This window comes from Alosa pseudoharengus, unplaced genomic scaffold, assembly GCF_046254945.1.
Source record: "Alosa pseudoharengus isolate Yale_2024_CS ecotype anadromous, Long Island Sound unplaced genomic scaffold, YU_APseudo_1.1 YU_APseudo_1.1_scf_9, whole genome shotgun sequence".
Classification (NCBI taxonomy): domain Eukaryota; kingdom Metazoa; phylum Chordata; class Actinopteri; order Clupeiformes; family Clupeidae; genus Alosa; species Alosa pseudoharengus.
Window position 1 is genome coordinate 23,062,643 of NW_027468881.1, and position 16,033 is coordinate 23,078,675.

General features: G+C 42.9%; 1 protein-coding gene across 1 annotated transcript; it reads right to left on the bottom strand.

Annotated features, from left to right (window-relative positions):
* Positions 1–1,852: 1,852 nt before the first annotated feature.
* On the bottom strand, positions 1,853–13,304 carry LOC143114476 (protein kinase C and casein kinase substrate in neurons protein 1-like). Its single transcript, XM_076276098.1, has 9 exons — positions 13,245–13,304; positions 10,755–10,911; positions 9,723–9,958; positions 8,522–8,677; positions 4,996–5,171; positions 4,139–4,259; positions 3,875–3,990; positions 3,197–3,438; positions 1,853–1,962 (listed from the first exon to the last, which is right to left on the bottom strand). Exons 1-9 carry the CDS (start codon positions 13,302–13,304, stop codon positions 1,853–1,855), a joined length of 1,374 nt encoding a protein of 457 aa, XP_076132213.1.
* Positions 13,305–16,033: the final 2,729 nt, after the last annotated feature.

Genomic DNA, 16,033 nt, shown 5'->3' on the forward strand with positions numbered 1-16,033 from the left:
TCGTAATCCCAGGTTATATTCTGGTGCACTGAAACACACTCTGTGTTATACTAAACATTACACGTGAAACAGCGCTAATCTTTGTGATACCGGATGCATATGGTTGTTGTAAGTTGTAAGGTAGAAAAAAAAACACATAAAACTACAGTGGCTCAGTAGGAGGTCTGTTTCAAGTGTGTGTTGATAGAGCAAGAGCTTGTCAGAGAGTGCTCTAATGACAGACACTCCCCAAAACACCCAAGCAAATATCATCAGCAAACACTGCCATCACAATGGGAGCGACAGAACGAGAAGGAAAAAGAGAAAGAAAAAAAAGAGAGAACATGGAATGAAAAGACAAGACCAACATGCCACGCTTGCATATGATACACTCACACACACACACACACACACACACACAAACAAAAAACTTTTTTTCAGTGTTCAGTCACAGTGGATGAGGTTGCCTCCTGGTCCCATCAGTCCAGAATGCTATTGGAGCATTGCTCTCTGACAACAACAGGCTACATTCATCAGATGAAGATGAGGGAGGATACCACTTTAATACACTTAGCCACGACTTGAACTTTGCACCTCGAAACAGCACTGAAACACCTCAACATGCAATTAACAGTATGCACTGCTGTTAGCAATCACATCAGCAGTGCCTAGGAGGCAATAGGCAAACTAAATATCCATACTAGTGTTTCACAGCCTCAAAAGTTCATCTTGTAGAGTAGTACCATTGGATCAGATGTTTGTGATATTATGTAGTCCCAACACTTATTAGTTGAACACAGGAATGTAAGCATTAAAACTATGCTAACATTTACATACTTTGACATGGATCATAGTGATATGCATATAGACCCTTTCAAGAGAGTTCCGTTATCAGCATCATAGTTGGCCCCACAAGACTTCCTTTTTAACATTCCATATGTTATCTTAATGCAGAGGAAGTAGATTGGGGCCCAAATAGAATGTTCAAGCATTGTTTTTGTTTTTATTGTTGAAAGGGTCTATAGAAAATGATAAAAGGACATACAGAGACACGAATGCCACGAAATATGCACACCTGCCACTTCCTGAAGATTTCAGGGTTCAGTTACAGTCTCGTTTATGTGTCCGTCTCTCCCCCGTCCATCTGAGTTTGTGGATGTGGTGAGCATAGCATCCTGAAGCGATGATGGCCTGATGATTCAAGTCAATTCTCTTGCATAGTGCATGCTACTATGCAACCAGAATCCAGTGTTAAGAGACAGAAAACAGCACTGCAACACACACGTTTCACCAGTGAGGGAACACCACACGAGAACAGAAGAAAGAAAAAAAAATAGGAAAATAAAAATAGAAACATATGGAAGATGGGCTGCCACTGCGTGGGCGAGACTGCATAAGATATGTGTCATCATTGAAATCCTTTCACATCCACTGTAGCTCACAATAGGGTTACGTATACGGCTGCTATTACTCTATGTTGCTTGTGATAGTTAATGATAACCTGTGAGAGAATGTACTGTTGCATCAACCCTTACAGAGAGCTGTGTGTATCTAATTGGAACACACAGCTTGTGGGATTCATATAACAGTACTATGGAGCTGCTTAAGTAGCATGTGTATTTATGTGTGAGTAGTATGAACACTTGGTTAAATGCCTCCGTTCCCACGCGCATTCCCCCCCAGTGGATAAATATATACTGTATAGATAGTTAGACTTTTTTTGTGTTTAGGTTACTAAGATTTTGAATGAAACTGCTTCACACATCGATTGGGCAAGACATGTGTTGCTCCTAAGTCTCTGGCTAGGCGCAGTGCTCTTCTGTAAGGACAATCTGAGCGGGCTCCCCATGGCTTGCACTGTCTCAGTCACGGACTACATCTCCTCCACGTAGTTGGCCGGGTACAAGCCTGTTCGGCCGCTGTCGAGGCGACCTCTGCACCAGCCCTGGTCGTCCTCTTCTTCGATCTTGGTGAGTTCATCGCCTGTGGGAAGAGAGGGGCATTATGTCATCATCATCATCATCATCATCATCATTAATACTATTATGAATTCAAATAAATGAATCAGACTGGTATGTTTCGAGAGGTATGCTGACTAAACAAGGTCTGACATTGCCCATGATGTACTTCCAAACATGATACAAAAAAGACACAAGTAAGAGACACAAACAATAGTTGAATCCAGTTTTCACATTTTCACTGGGGTGGTGGGAGTTGCTCTGGAGAGAGTGGCCCTTGTAATATAACTGACATTATATAAGTCACTTTGGATAAAAGCATTTGCTAAATTAATAAATGTAAATATAAACTCGCCCGGCAACAAACTAAACTCAAAGCTAGCGTGCATTTTAGACACAGCCAGAGAGAGGCCACATGGACACCATTCACACCAAAGATTCACGATGAGATGAGCTGCAACATTCTATAAACTAGCAAATTGCTGCAATGTTCTAAAACCTTGCAACTGCGACTAGACATGGTGAATGCTTTGCGACGGCTTGCAACAGCTGGGAACGACGTGCAACATTTAATTAACACCGCTGCAACTCCTTTCTGCAACGGTTTCGTCTCGTCGCGAATCTTTGGTGTGAATTGGGCTTAATAAACACCAGGTGGCACACACAAACAAGGACAGCACAGTCTGATAAGGCTAACCATGGCAATCTGTGCCCTCCCTTCTCTAACTCACGCTATGAGGATTTTATTCTGGAGAACCAGGGGGCAAATGGGTGGTCATTTCCTGCTCCCACTTTCCTCCCCCTTTTTGTGGCCAGCCCTGTAAGTGCTATGCTGCACAGCGGCTCATTTGGCCTCCCTCAATGGCCCCGGCCTCGGGACTGCAATTCACCACCACAGCTGCCTGCATTGACCCCTCTGAGGAGGATTTTGATGCCAATTCTCTCTGTGCCAAGCCAATGAATAGAGTATGAGACAGACTGTCTCACACACTCCCTTGTCAGACTACATTTGGAATTTGCACAATATTCAAATGACATCCTCTCAGAGTGACAAGGTGCATCTCCATTTAATGACATAGTTTTTTTTTAGTCACTCCACAGTGCAGTGATGTTTCACTTTATTAGCACTAGTAGTCAGTCTGCGGGTACTAAGCCTGCTTTGACAGTGGCAGTGCCATGCTACACGCAGTGAGACACACGATCTGCTTGATAAGAAAGAGAGAAAGAGAGAGAGAGAGAGCTGTCTTAATGAGCCGCACCTGCTTTGAAGCTCAGCTCATCTTGCTCCTGTCCATCATAGTCGTAGAGTGCTCGCACGCGCACACCGCTGCCGCCGCCGCCACCGATGCCACCACCGACGCTGCCTCCGCCTCGCGCGCTGCCAGAGTCGTCCTCGAAGGAGTTGCCGCCCCCGTTAGTCTCGTTGCCCGAGTACGCGTTGGGCTGTTCGTCATCAGACCACTCGGTCGAGTAGGCCTGGTTCTTGTCATAGCTACTGACACTGAGTGGATTGAGAGGAGATGTGGAGCACACGTAAGGAGCTAATGAGCATTCTGAGGTTTTATAAAAAAAATTATAAATATAAGATCATCATTCATGATCCAGAAATAAATTGAAATTGTTTGATGAGGAAATCATACACTTTTGCTTTCTTTTGTCCTGAGATATTTGTATATCATTTTAACTGTTACAATGAATGATGACACAACAGACAACTAAATGACTCCAGTTGTAATGCAATATTTTATCTAAAACCTGGAACAACTACATATTAAATGTTGTATTTCTAGACATTCTACAAGTAACATTTTAGCATTCCACTGCATTCAATCTTAAGGTGGACCTTTCTTAGTTTCCACAAAAGATCAAATATTATACATACAGCTTTAGCTCTGAGTGTGCATTGTTTTTGCACTATTATCTTTGTTTTGTCTTACCTGCCGCGGTCACCGGGTTGTCCAGCGTGTTCTGTGCTCGGAGTGGCTGGGGCAACACCATCAGGCTTCTTCTTCTCCCTCTTAGCCACAGCGTTGGTGGCGTCTGGATTATATTCCTGTGAAGGCCCAGTTAACTTAAGCACAATACATTTTTTATTTAACATGAACGGAGTACATGTTTTGAACGTGCACAGATATTGACGTCTATTTTTGTATAGCTTGTTTGCCCTGTAAAACACATTGCTACGGCAGGGAATCCAATACCTCAAACGCTGGCCAGTTCATGTGCATGCCTGGACCATGGTTGTTGCTGAACCACTTCAGGTCCTCCTGCGAATTGGCTGCCAGTATGGTACGTTCAAGCTCCCGATACACTGTGGCATAGCTGTAAAGAGAAGAGCATGCAATAAAAAATATTAGTATCCTACCAATACCTTTTTTAATGACTTAGCACATGCAGATCATGGTATCTTCCTTACATGTTACACATCCATACACATACATACTGTAAACATACTGACATGTTCAGTATTATTTATAACCAACAACCCAGTCAGTACAGAAAGTATGTAAGACATCGTGGAGACGTATTCAAAAGGTCTGCTGGACAGCAGGAAGATTTGTTCTAGAGATCGTTTGCTCATCTGGCAGATGTATCTGAGATGTCTTGTTAAGATCTTAACAGCTTAAATGCATTGTGTTCCATTTAGAACGTCTTATTTTGATCTTACAAGCGACAGCGCTTTTTCACTATCAAGGTGTGTTTCAGTTCTACAAAAACTGCATATTTAATACATTTATAGACCTTTGTGTTACGGAAGTGAGATTGAAGTCCTATTATGATGTATTCATGTGCATCTGGTATACGGCTGCTAAACACCGTTTGAACACCTTAACAAGACGTCTCAGACCTTTCAAACACGTCTCCAAGATGACGTTCCGTGCTGACTGGGAATGCACTAACTATTCCATTCACTTATTGCTTCCCTGGGAGGCTTTTCTAGTGATGTGTGGGTTTTATCTGCATTTACTTGCAGTTGCAGGGTACGGGATATGACCTACAGTATTTCCACAAGTCGGAGCAGCAGTTTGGAGTGCTACCTGGCGGTGACCAAACTCACTTTTGGTTCTCAGTGAGGTTGAGGTGGCGCTTGATGTCCAGCAGCACCTCTTTGAGGAAGTTGAGTCTCTTGACCTCATGCTGCTGACACTGGTCAAACACCTGTTCCATCTGCTCCATGTACTGAGGCGTGCACTTGTTCAGCTCGTCCAAGGACTTATCATACTTCTCCTTGGCCTTGGATAAAAACAGAGGGAGAGAGAGAAAAAAAAGAGAAAGAGAGAGAGAGAGAGAGGGAGAGACAGATCAAGGGACAAGGTTTACATAGCTGATTTTCCATAATGCACTTGAGTGTAATGATCATGTGACCTGATTGCCAGATTTATGTTTGTCGCTGCCATTGAACAACAACATAGGCAACAAGCCAAAAGAAAGCCACATCGACAAGCTGCAAAGAGTCCTATCAGTCCTATCCTAAGACACTAGCACTAATTATCATTTTAGCTCACTGCCGTAATAACATTAATTGAATCATTTACAGTTGTCGAGATTTCAACACTAGGCCTAGAAATTACAAAAGCAAAGGCACTGAGTCTGTGAAAATGTTCGTTCCAAATTTACCTGAGGAACAAATTAAGCTGGGGCTGAATATTAAACCAACACAGGTAGACTACCAATTACACTAATGTGTGTGAAGAACTGGCTACATTACCACCACCACCCCCTCCCCCCAAAAAACTGAACAGAAGAGCCATTTTTAAAAATATGACATTTTAATGACTACTTAACTTAATAATTCAGTGGGACAATTGATTAGATCACCTCAATCATAAATATATTAATACAGTCTACTACCACAGTGTCATTTTCTGACTATTACACTGAGGCAAAGTCAGACCACTGTAAATTAACAGCTTACTATGTCTCTTTAGAGGCCACTTGTGTAAAACACTATTGATCCCAGCACACGATATAAGCACTTAAAGGCAAGCTGAGGTTAAAATGGCTGACAGCAGTTCAGCTTTGGCTTACCTAAGCTAATAGCTTACACAGCAATGCCTGCACATCATTTGGTGAGAGGTCATGCGAGAAAAACTTGTTTTGTTGGGTTTTCCTGTTTTCTTCAAACAAAATGCAGTATAGAAATGATAGAAATTCCAAGAAATTAATTGTGGTGCTTTGTGGTGCTTGTATTTTGATTAGTATTAGCATTGTATATTGTGACATGAGGTGCAAATATGTAATCTTTTTCTCATAATTACACAAGGAGAGAAAATTGGCAGATTAACCCAAATTAAACTCTTGTGGTCTTCACAGCACCTAACATCCTTTGCGTCAGGGAGCACCTTGTAAGCACCTTACTCTTGCAACTCGGCCAACAGTTATAAGCGGCTCACATCACCAGTTCTCCTCTCACCAAATAGAGGGGCAGATCTTTGGGATTATCTCTTCCACTTTTCCTTCCAAATCACATTGATTAATGACTAAAAAGACCTGAGGGCTGTATTTTGGGCACCAGCGCACGGCGTAAAGTTCGTTTTTCACCCGCGCAAAGTTGAATTCGGTATTTTGCACGTTTATTTTTTAAGCATTGCGCCCAGGGGTGTGGCAATTAACAACCTAGGGAGGGTCCTAGCGCGTTGTCTAAAAATCGCTATCATACACCACCTAAACCTGGTCAGAAGTCAATGCGAGTTGTTCATATGCTATTTTAAGAGCGCATGTCAACAGTCATATTGGCAGGTGCACGCACCATCCTTCTATCATTCATGAACGCACACCAGCGCACGTCCAAAAAAAAGCATTACAAATTGCCCGATTACAATGGGAAACATAATTAGAATAAAGATATTACGAAATACTGTACATCTCATGATGTGTAGTTATTCACCATTATTTGCAAATTGGTAATGACGGTTAAAAGTGATTAGGGGAGAGGTGAGAGACACGTATGGAGCACAGCTGAAGACGCACTGTCACGAGATATAAGCAACTCCTCTGCAAGATAAATGTTGTTTTATTCAGTCATTTGAGCAATATTAGGGTAAGTGTTGCTTTTTCCAGCCTATGTTTTCGGTGGTAACCCATTGTCAGTCAATAGTGAAAGTAACTGCATATAACTGTCTTGTCGTTGACTGATCCTGTCGTTGATAACTCCTTGGTGAAGTTAGTTTCACTTTGCCAATGAGTTCAAATAATAGACAAGTGGAAATGCATGAAGGCTATGCTAGGTTTTAGTAAAGCATGGTTTAAGAATGACTATTCCATACGGTCTCGCAACCAGCCTCCTTCAAATGCGCCGTTGAATGCCAAAATACCGATGCATTTATTTGACATATCGCGCTTTGCGCCGTTAAAGGGAATGACAGATGTCATTCTCATTGGTTTAAATGATGTTACGCCCCAAACACACCCATATGACTGATTAAAAAACCTAGGAACACCTTGTTGCGCCATGCGCTCCACTTTTGATAACGAAACCCCTCCCAATGTGAACTGGACATCCTACTAAATTTGAATAGACTTTTGACGTGTGACGATGCACTTTAGAATGTCATGATAGGGCCCTGAGTGTGAAACAGGCCAGCAGGCTAATTCACCTAATTCAAGTTTAATATAAAAACATAACATAAGCTAACTGGACCTGAACGTGACACAGACAAGCAGGTTCATTTTGTAAGATTTGCATCTGACAACAAAAACTTAGGAGTCATGGGAAAATGGGGGCAAAATCTTGTCAGATGAGCCTGTAGACCTGCAGTGAACCTCCACAACCTCGTAAACAGCCACACGAAGGTTACACATCTACAGTAATTTCCTGGGTATTAGTCACATTGTGACTAAGGACAGTGTTTTATGCTAATTTAAAAAAACAAAACAAAACTACTGTACCCGTGATTTAATCATAAAGAAGAAGGGAGTAAAGAAATGCATTCCCATGTATAGCCTGCCCGCATGTATTAACCTCAAAGTTTAAGAAATTTTGCAAAAAACCTTGATTGTGAGAATGTTTGGAACATTCTATAAGTGATATTTCTGATATATAAGATATCTCTCCTCATGCTGTTCAGATAAGAATGCATAGGTGTGAAGTAGGTGTGAGTAGGTGTGTCTGATGCCATCTGGAGAACCAACCACGTGGGCTTGTTTTGCTGCCAATTCTTTCTTTGTTTAACCCATACAAAAGTGACTAACTTGCATTGTTTGTCAGAAGAACAAGATGGAGAACTGAAGAAGAGAGGGAGAGGTTGATCCAACAGAGGCCATGGCCTCTGTGCCATGGCCTACATAGACCATAGACCATTTTTACCCTCGCTGCTTGTAACAGAATAAACCTGATTCCTGAGTGTTCCTGGAGTTTTCCAGTCTAAGTTAATATTAAGTAATTATTCACCACAATTACTTTCAATATGTACCTTGATTGTTTCCTTTTTTTGTAAGTCGCTTTGGACAAAAGTGTCAGCTAAACGACGACACTGTAATTTAAATGTAGATGTAACCTCCACAGCCTCGTAAACAGCCACACAGAAGCTCCACGTCTCACTCTCACTCTCTGATCTCCCTTCCCGTCCCATAATGCCACTCACCTTTTGCACATCCTGTTTACACTTCTCCACCTTCTCGTGGAGCTTCTTCTGCTGGTCGGGAGTGACGGAGGCCTCCGCCTTGCAGTTGGCTTCCCGAGTGGCAGCCAGCTTCTCCTCCTTGCAGGCCATGTGGTAGGTCTTCTTAGCGGTTTCCATCTGTGGTCAAAAACACACAATATTACAGTGCCTGCCTTCAGAGTCTTATCTAGTCACAGAGCAAGTACAACTCCAGTCAGGATCATACAGCTGAATAATCCAAGTCACTTTCGAGACTGTTGAAATTTAGTTGCTGATTAGATAAAAAATAATATAATTTCAACATTACATTGCACAAAATATTATACATGAAATGGTACTGTAATGTTTGAAATGACCATGCTCGGCATTTTGTTTTCAAAAGACAACTTTATTTACCCGCAATAAAAAAGACACATCAATCCTTTTTTTTAAGTTTAAAAAATAACACAGCCTTTTACTTCTCCCCTGGATCACCTTGGAGTTAATGTCTTTCCTGAGGACTCACTTCAGTCAACGATTTCAGTAGGAAGTGCCAGGGTCGTGGCGGCTATCTGGAAATCAGCTCACTAAACCCAATTAGGCGAGACTCCAGTGGCGAGGACGCAGTCCGCCTTGCGTCACCATACCCCCCTCCTGCCAGCCCACGCAAACAGACTTATGGCTACCCTCGACCACACTGACTCTTACCACGACCATACACATGTGTGGCTACCACAACTATCAATTCAACAACCACTAATCAACAACTGTGACATAATGCAATTACAGAGCCGCACAACATCTATCTGCACGTTTTGCTTTCTTAAAGTGCTTAAAGGTCATGTTAACGATGATGCCTTTTTATTTCCCAATGTTGCTTTACTACTTATGAGCATAAATTGTTTGTTACATTGGCAGACTTCAATATAACCCTTTGAGGTTTCACGCTGCTTTCAACATTCCTCCTTATGCTTTTTTTTTCTGAAAATATTTTTTAGGCTTTTTATGCCTTTAATCGGACAGGACAGTAGAGAGAGTGACAGGAAGCAAACGCGAGATAGAGATGGGATGGGACTGGGAAATGACCCGGGTCAGACTTGAACCTGGGTCCCCGTGGGCACGTGCCCACAGGAATATCGTATGGGCGCTTTAACCAGTTGCTGCCACAGCACCTCCTGACATTTCCTCCTCATTCTTATCTCACCTCTTTGAACTTCTTGGCCCATGGCTTCTGGGCCTTCTTGAAGCCTTCCTCTGCTTCTTTGGTTTCCTTGAAGCCTCCCATCATCTGCTTGTGGAAGGCTTCTTTCTGCCAGTTCTTGACCTTCTCCACATCCTCGTTCAGCAGGCCATTCTTCACCTCCTGGTGCAGGTCACCAACCTTTTCGGCCTCCGTCATGACGGCCAGCCAGGCCCGTTCTACCGAGCCATACTGAGGCCCTGGTACCGCACAACACACACAACACAGGGTGCATCTCAGTCAGGGAATGAAGGAGTATCCTTTCCACAATTGGAATTATGTGAAGGGTAATTTTAGTGTAACAGACAAGAAAAGCACAACACAATAAACCAGCTGTGCCGTGGAGTAAGCAATGTTGTGCTTTTCTGTTCAGTTACTCTGAAGTTGTTCTTGCGAAATAGTTGCACCTGCAGCATAATCTATCAAGGTGTCAAGGCTCCTCTCTATCTTGGGGAAGGGTAATTGTAGGGAAATCAATCAAAAAACTACCCTCGAGCAACAGACATACAGTATCAAAGAGTGTCATGAAATGCCGAGCTTGTGTCAATTGAACATGTACTGATTTCATATTATAGTACAATTACACACCCTTGCAATATATGCAAACCTATTACAAATGTAATCCAACAACAGTAAATGCATAAAGGTCATATAAGTAGTCTGATCAGATCTTTGATATTTTCTGTTTGATCGGTATTCAAGGCTGTACATTTTATTGCATTGCCTGTTGACATTTGCACTTAGTTTAAACATCATGATGAACACATCTTTAGCTAAGTAATGCCAAACCCCTTCAGTCTACCAGCAGATATGGGCATCACTAGGCCCATTTCACTGGGGTGCCCCAGTAAATAAGGTTTTTAACTAGCTCCTGTTGCCTCTTTGGCAGCAGATTTTTATTATTATCATTAGACTGGACTGTGCCCAAGTAGAGTTTTGGGTCTAGTTACACCCATGCCAGCAGGTCAGGAAAACAGCGCCACCAGGTGTCCTGACCTTTCTCGATGAGCTGTCTCCATCTCTTAGACCAGTCGGTCAGCTGTTGACTATAGGCCTTCTCGATCTTGGCACGTTCCTGAAGGCAGCCCATGAGGTCATTGCAAAGTCGGTGGCCATCATCGATCCGTTTGACGGCACGCTTGTAGTTTCCCACCTGAGTGAAGGAGAGGGTGACAAAAGACAGGGCTGTGAAAAATGCCCCAGCAGCAATTTCCACTCTAATGCCACTGTATAGCGATCAGAGAACAACAGAGAAGACACAAGATCCTCAGTTCTATACGATTTATTACAGTAATAAACCCCATTTTATTGAAAATGATATAGACTCTCTCAGCTTATGATCAGATCAGATCACGAAGGTTATGATAATAGCAGTGGTATTATTCATAGCACTCATTTTCCAGTTCATCAAACCCAGTATTTTTTTTGCCCAAAATGACATAGATGTTTACGTCTATCCTTCACTTTATCCAAATGTATATTTCACAGAGGAAATGTTAGAGCTCATAGTGACTGGTAAATGAAACTACACCCTTACAGTATATTTCAGCATGAACCAAACCAAGCTGGTGTTAAAAAAAACTGATAAAAACACAGAGTAATTTCCTTTCAGTAACCCCCCCCCACACACATACAGTGAATGTGCAGCACAGACACACACCCACATGGTGTGCAGCACAGACACAGACACAGACACACACACACATGGTGTGCAGCACAGACACAGGCACACACACACACGGTGCGCAGCACAGACCGCACCGTCTCTGTGCTCTTACAGCTATCTGTCCTTCGCCACCTTCAGAGAGGATGCACATGCGCTGTGGCTCCACCCCCAAAAGCCTGCAGGGGGCGTGAGATAATGGTCCATGATGAAGGGCGGGGGAGGAGGACGAGAGAGAAGAGGGGAGGGGGAGGGGAGAACGGAGTGGCTCGTGCCTAAGCATGTGGAGTTATGCAATGGCTTTGTGTGATGATGGAGAGTGTGCTTGTGTGTGATGGTGGAGCGAGAGAGAGAGTGTGTGTGTGTATATGCGTGTGTGTGTGTGTGTATGAGTGTGTTAGTGTGTGTATGTGTGTGTGTGAGAGAGAGAGAGAGTGTGTGAGAGCTCTTCCCTGCTGTAATCCCCTGCATCTCTCGTTCTGTGACGCCACACCACCAGGCACCGTGAGACAGAGAGAGAGAGAGAGAGAGAGAGAGAGAGAGAGAGAGAGAGAGCTGCATCGTTGGGACAGGATCACGCGCTGCAGACGTTCAAACCAACCGCATGCTGGAGCCAGGTGGAGCACACTGGGGTGACACCTCTCTACCTGCCTGCACTAGCCACAACACTCGCCCTCCCCCCAGGCACAGACGCCATAACCCACAGAGACAACCACACCTGGGCACCTCTACTGCACACTAATAACATTAAACAAAATTTGGTTATCAAAACTGTGCCGTCAATGTACAGGCCTTTACAGCACTCTCATGTAAGAAGCTTCACTATTATTCACTTAAATGGAACAATAGCAATATTATTTATTAAGACACTGACTGTGATTACATGCACTTCCGTGTCCCAGTTATTAGGCTTATCCAGGTTTTGATCTTATTCGGGATATGGTGTTTACATAAACACAGAGAAACCCGGTTATTAATATAATCTAAGATAATAATAGAATATAAAACAGGGATACTTCAAAATCCCGATCATAACCAGGATACTGAGGGGCATGTAAACACAGTCATGGTGTTCTTGACAATCATCTTGCTAAATACTCCCACAAACACACTGCTGCATGAGCAATTACATGTAAGCATTAGCAGAATGGCATTTACCAGCAATCAATCAGTAATCAGAATTTGGACTTCCATGATACTTTCATCAGTGCCTCATTGATCAACCACTCAGGTGCTGATGTGAATAAGAGCATCACTATGGAGATGCAGGTGTAGACAAAATCAAAAATCTTCAATGTGTATCAGATCATCTAGAGGAAGTCTGAGGGAAAGTGTGATGGAGAGAGAAAACAAACTGCCCCCCTTGTCACTGCACCTCTTTATCAAAGGGACATTTTGTTATTTGAGAGCCTCTCTCAGGCAGACTGTGTGGACACACAAAGCGGACCTTGTATCGCGTAGGCATTCATTACGATCAAACCAGAACAGAATCTCCTCAACAAGCGTTCAGAAACGCCACTGCCCAATGTCAAGTCACACATGAATGAAATAGGAATACGGTTTGAAGAGCTGAGAAAATTATTATCTTTTGCAAAGCACAGCACAGAGCCTAGTGAAGTGTGGAGCCAAATATTGAATAGAGGCCTTTGTGAGTGGCTTGGCAGGCCCAGATTTCCAAAACAGAACCACTCTTTATTTACTAATTGCATGCACTGGCATCGGTTATTTGCCATGAAAAATTAAATAGAAAAGAGCAACAAACACAAAAAAAGGCCTTCTAACTAAATGGCATGTGAATGGATAAACGTGATGTGTTACAGTACCTCCCAAAAGCTGTCCATCGTCTCATCGACACCAGCAGATTCATCGTATGAACTGGACATTTTCCTGGATGGAGCGACACTGGCTGAAGGCTGAAAGCGGCAACTGCAAGGCCAAGTTCCTCATGCACTGCAAGCATTTAAGAGAGAGAGAGAGAGAGAAAGAGAGAGAGAGAGAGAAAGGAAAGAAAAAGCATTAATGAATAAGTCAAATAAAGAGCGATTATGACAGTGGTAGAAAGCAATAGAGGCCAACAGAGGATAAAGTGTTCAATAAGGTGATGTGATGGTCTCTTGCGGGGGTGATACAGCAAAGCTGCCAATACCATAATGAAATAACAATAATGAAACAACTGATAATTACCAGGGTATCATAAATTCAGTTTTAGCTGTTTTTATATATCAGTGTTTTTAACTGATCTAATGTGACAGTACACACACCTCCTGGGCACTACAAAACCTTTGTTATTGCAGGAAAGAGAGAGAGAGAGAGAGGGAGAGAGAGAGAGAGCAGTTTGCATGGCAACTGTAGATTCCACACAGTGCATAACCATGCTGCACACTTTAGCTTCACCTCCAGCCAGAAAACAGTTCTGACACAGAGAGAGTACTGAATTCTGTGATAGCCGCGGGCCAGCAATTGAGTTAACGCTGACGCTGGTGAGACAATACACCTCCCAAACCTACAGAGGACACATTCTCACAAAATTGCAGAAGAATTTCATATTGTTGCAAATATCTTGCTCAGTCATTTGCTGTATAACTAGATTGAGTGTCAATCCATGTAAAACTACGTATTGGTAATGAGTGGGTGTGAGACATTGTCGGTTTTACTTAAATCTTTCAGATTCAATCCTAAAGACTGGATTCATTCTGAGAAGGACTGTTATGTTGTTGTGCAGGCACAGCTTTATGAGAGTGCATACATGTGTATGTGTGCATGCATGCTTATGCATGTATGTGTATGTGTATGTGTGTATGTGTGTATGTGTGTGTGTGTGTGTGTGTGTGTGTGTGTGTGTGTGTGTGTGTGTGTGTGTGTGTGCAGCTGTATGTCTCTCTGTGTCTGTGTGTGCGCAGCTGTATGTCTCTGTGTGTATGTCTGAGTGCACGGGTATAGAGGGCATCGTTCTCAGATCCAAGGCTATCGCCCTCATCAGTCTGCCATCACGGGTGGTCGATGGAACACAAATAGAGACAACACCCGCCTTGCCCCCCACCCCAACCCCGCCCGCTCCCCCCACCCCTAGAGTCCTCGCGCCCCAGTTAACGTCTACAGACGCCAGCCCATCTGTCTGAAGGAGCCTCAATGACAGGTCTAATCACAACGCATAAATAGCCTCTCTCTCTCTCTCTTTCTCTCTCTCTCTTCCTCTCACCTGCATTCTCTTCCTCCTCCAGAGGAGACTGCCATCCTATCTGTCTGTGAAAATGTGTAGGACTAGGAGGCCAGGGAGCGACACATGGCCATATGACTGTCATATTAGACAAATGTGGGACAAATCGCCATGTTTGGCTTGCTGGCATCAGCGGGTGGCACCTCTCCTCCCCTCCACAAGCTGTATGCTGTTGTGACTGGCTAAATCACCTTCATTTAAGAATCACCTTCGTTTAAAACGATTTAAATCAGCTCATGCAACTAATTAATCTTCGCTCTCCAAATCTCTAATTGCTATTTGATTGAGTTAAAAAGTCTTTAATCCCACACAGAGCCTTCAGACAAAATCAAAATGGAGATCTGGTGGGAAATGAAAGCTGGGAAAAGAAATAGGGACTGCAACAAACAATGCAAGTCAATAGCCCACATGAACTGCATGGACACGGCCAATGAGTCTCATTGCTAGAGCCCCCAGATATCATATGTCTAAAGCTTTTAAGGTCATTTAAGTGAAACACAATGATGGAACCAATTGATGTAATCAATAAGTCCTCAGGTTCTGCTCTCAGTAGATGACCAGACCCTACACAAGCTTTAGAGTTTGAGCACTGTGTAAAACCAAAGGTGGGAGAGACAGGATGAAATTAAATAAATAATTTATGACACATTTACTTCAAAACAGGACAACAAAGACCTTAACTGAGTATTTTAGCAACATCAAGCCCACTGAGGGTACAGATGGAAGCGTAAAGTAACATGAGAACTGAAGTCACCAGCCTGAATCAAAAACACTTCATTTATAAGGTGTCAGAGGTGTCACAGTCGCATTTCCAAACCAAATGAGTTGTCGTCGGGTACTTCTCAAATTTGATGTGATTAAATGATTTGTTCCTTTTAGAACACCCACAGCCACAGTAGGGATCTCTCTGGCATGTGCACAAGATTCAAAATGAAGGGAAAGATCTGTATTACCATCTGTGAAACCGATTACATCGGGGTTTTTTTGCACTCTAAGTAGAAGAATACAACAGACAGCCCGACTCTATTCTTGTACTGAAGACTTAATGGATATTTAATCCAGTTTGCTTTAATGACTTGAGTTATTCCTACTTGGTGAGAAGTTCAACCTGGGGCGTCTTGGGTAGTACTCCTTTGCCCCTGCAAAGTCCTGGGTGAAAAAAACACGCACTGTTTGTAAGCTGCACTGCTGAATACAACTTACTTCTGCTCATATTAAAGGTGGGTGTTGAACCAGAGAGTCATAATATCAGACAGTGTTATCGTGACAGAAAAACATTTATTTTTCTAGTACCAGAGCGGTGGTCAGAGGTGGAAGTGAAGAAAAATCAGATTTTCAATAAAGAAATATGACACAGAATGTCTGGCGGCCTTGAAATGATATTCATAAATGTTT

What these genes read in the sequence shown, in the direction of transcription:
- LOC143114476 (XM_076276098.1), bottom strand. Translation starts at nt 13,304, where the DNA reads ATGTCCAGTTCATACGATGAATCTGCTGGTGTCGATGAGACGATGGAC. An exon ending in GAGACAGCTCATCGAGAAAG is followed by an intron (nt 9,959 to 10,754) that starts GTCAGGACACCT and finishes GTGCGGTACCAG; the next exon opens with GGCCTCAGTATGGCTCGGTA. An exon ending in GGGCCAAGAAGTTCAAAGAG is followed by an intron (nt 8,678 to 9,722) that starts GTGAGATAAGAA and finishes TTTTGACCACAG; the next exon opens with ATGGAAACCGCTAAGAAGAC.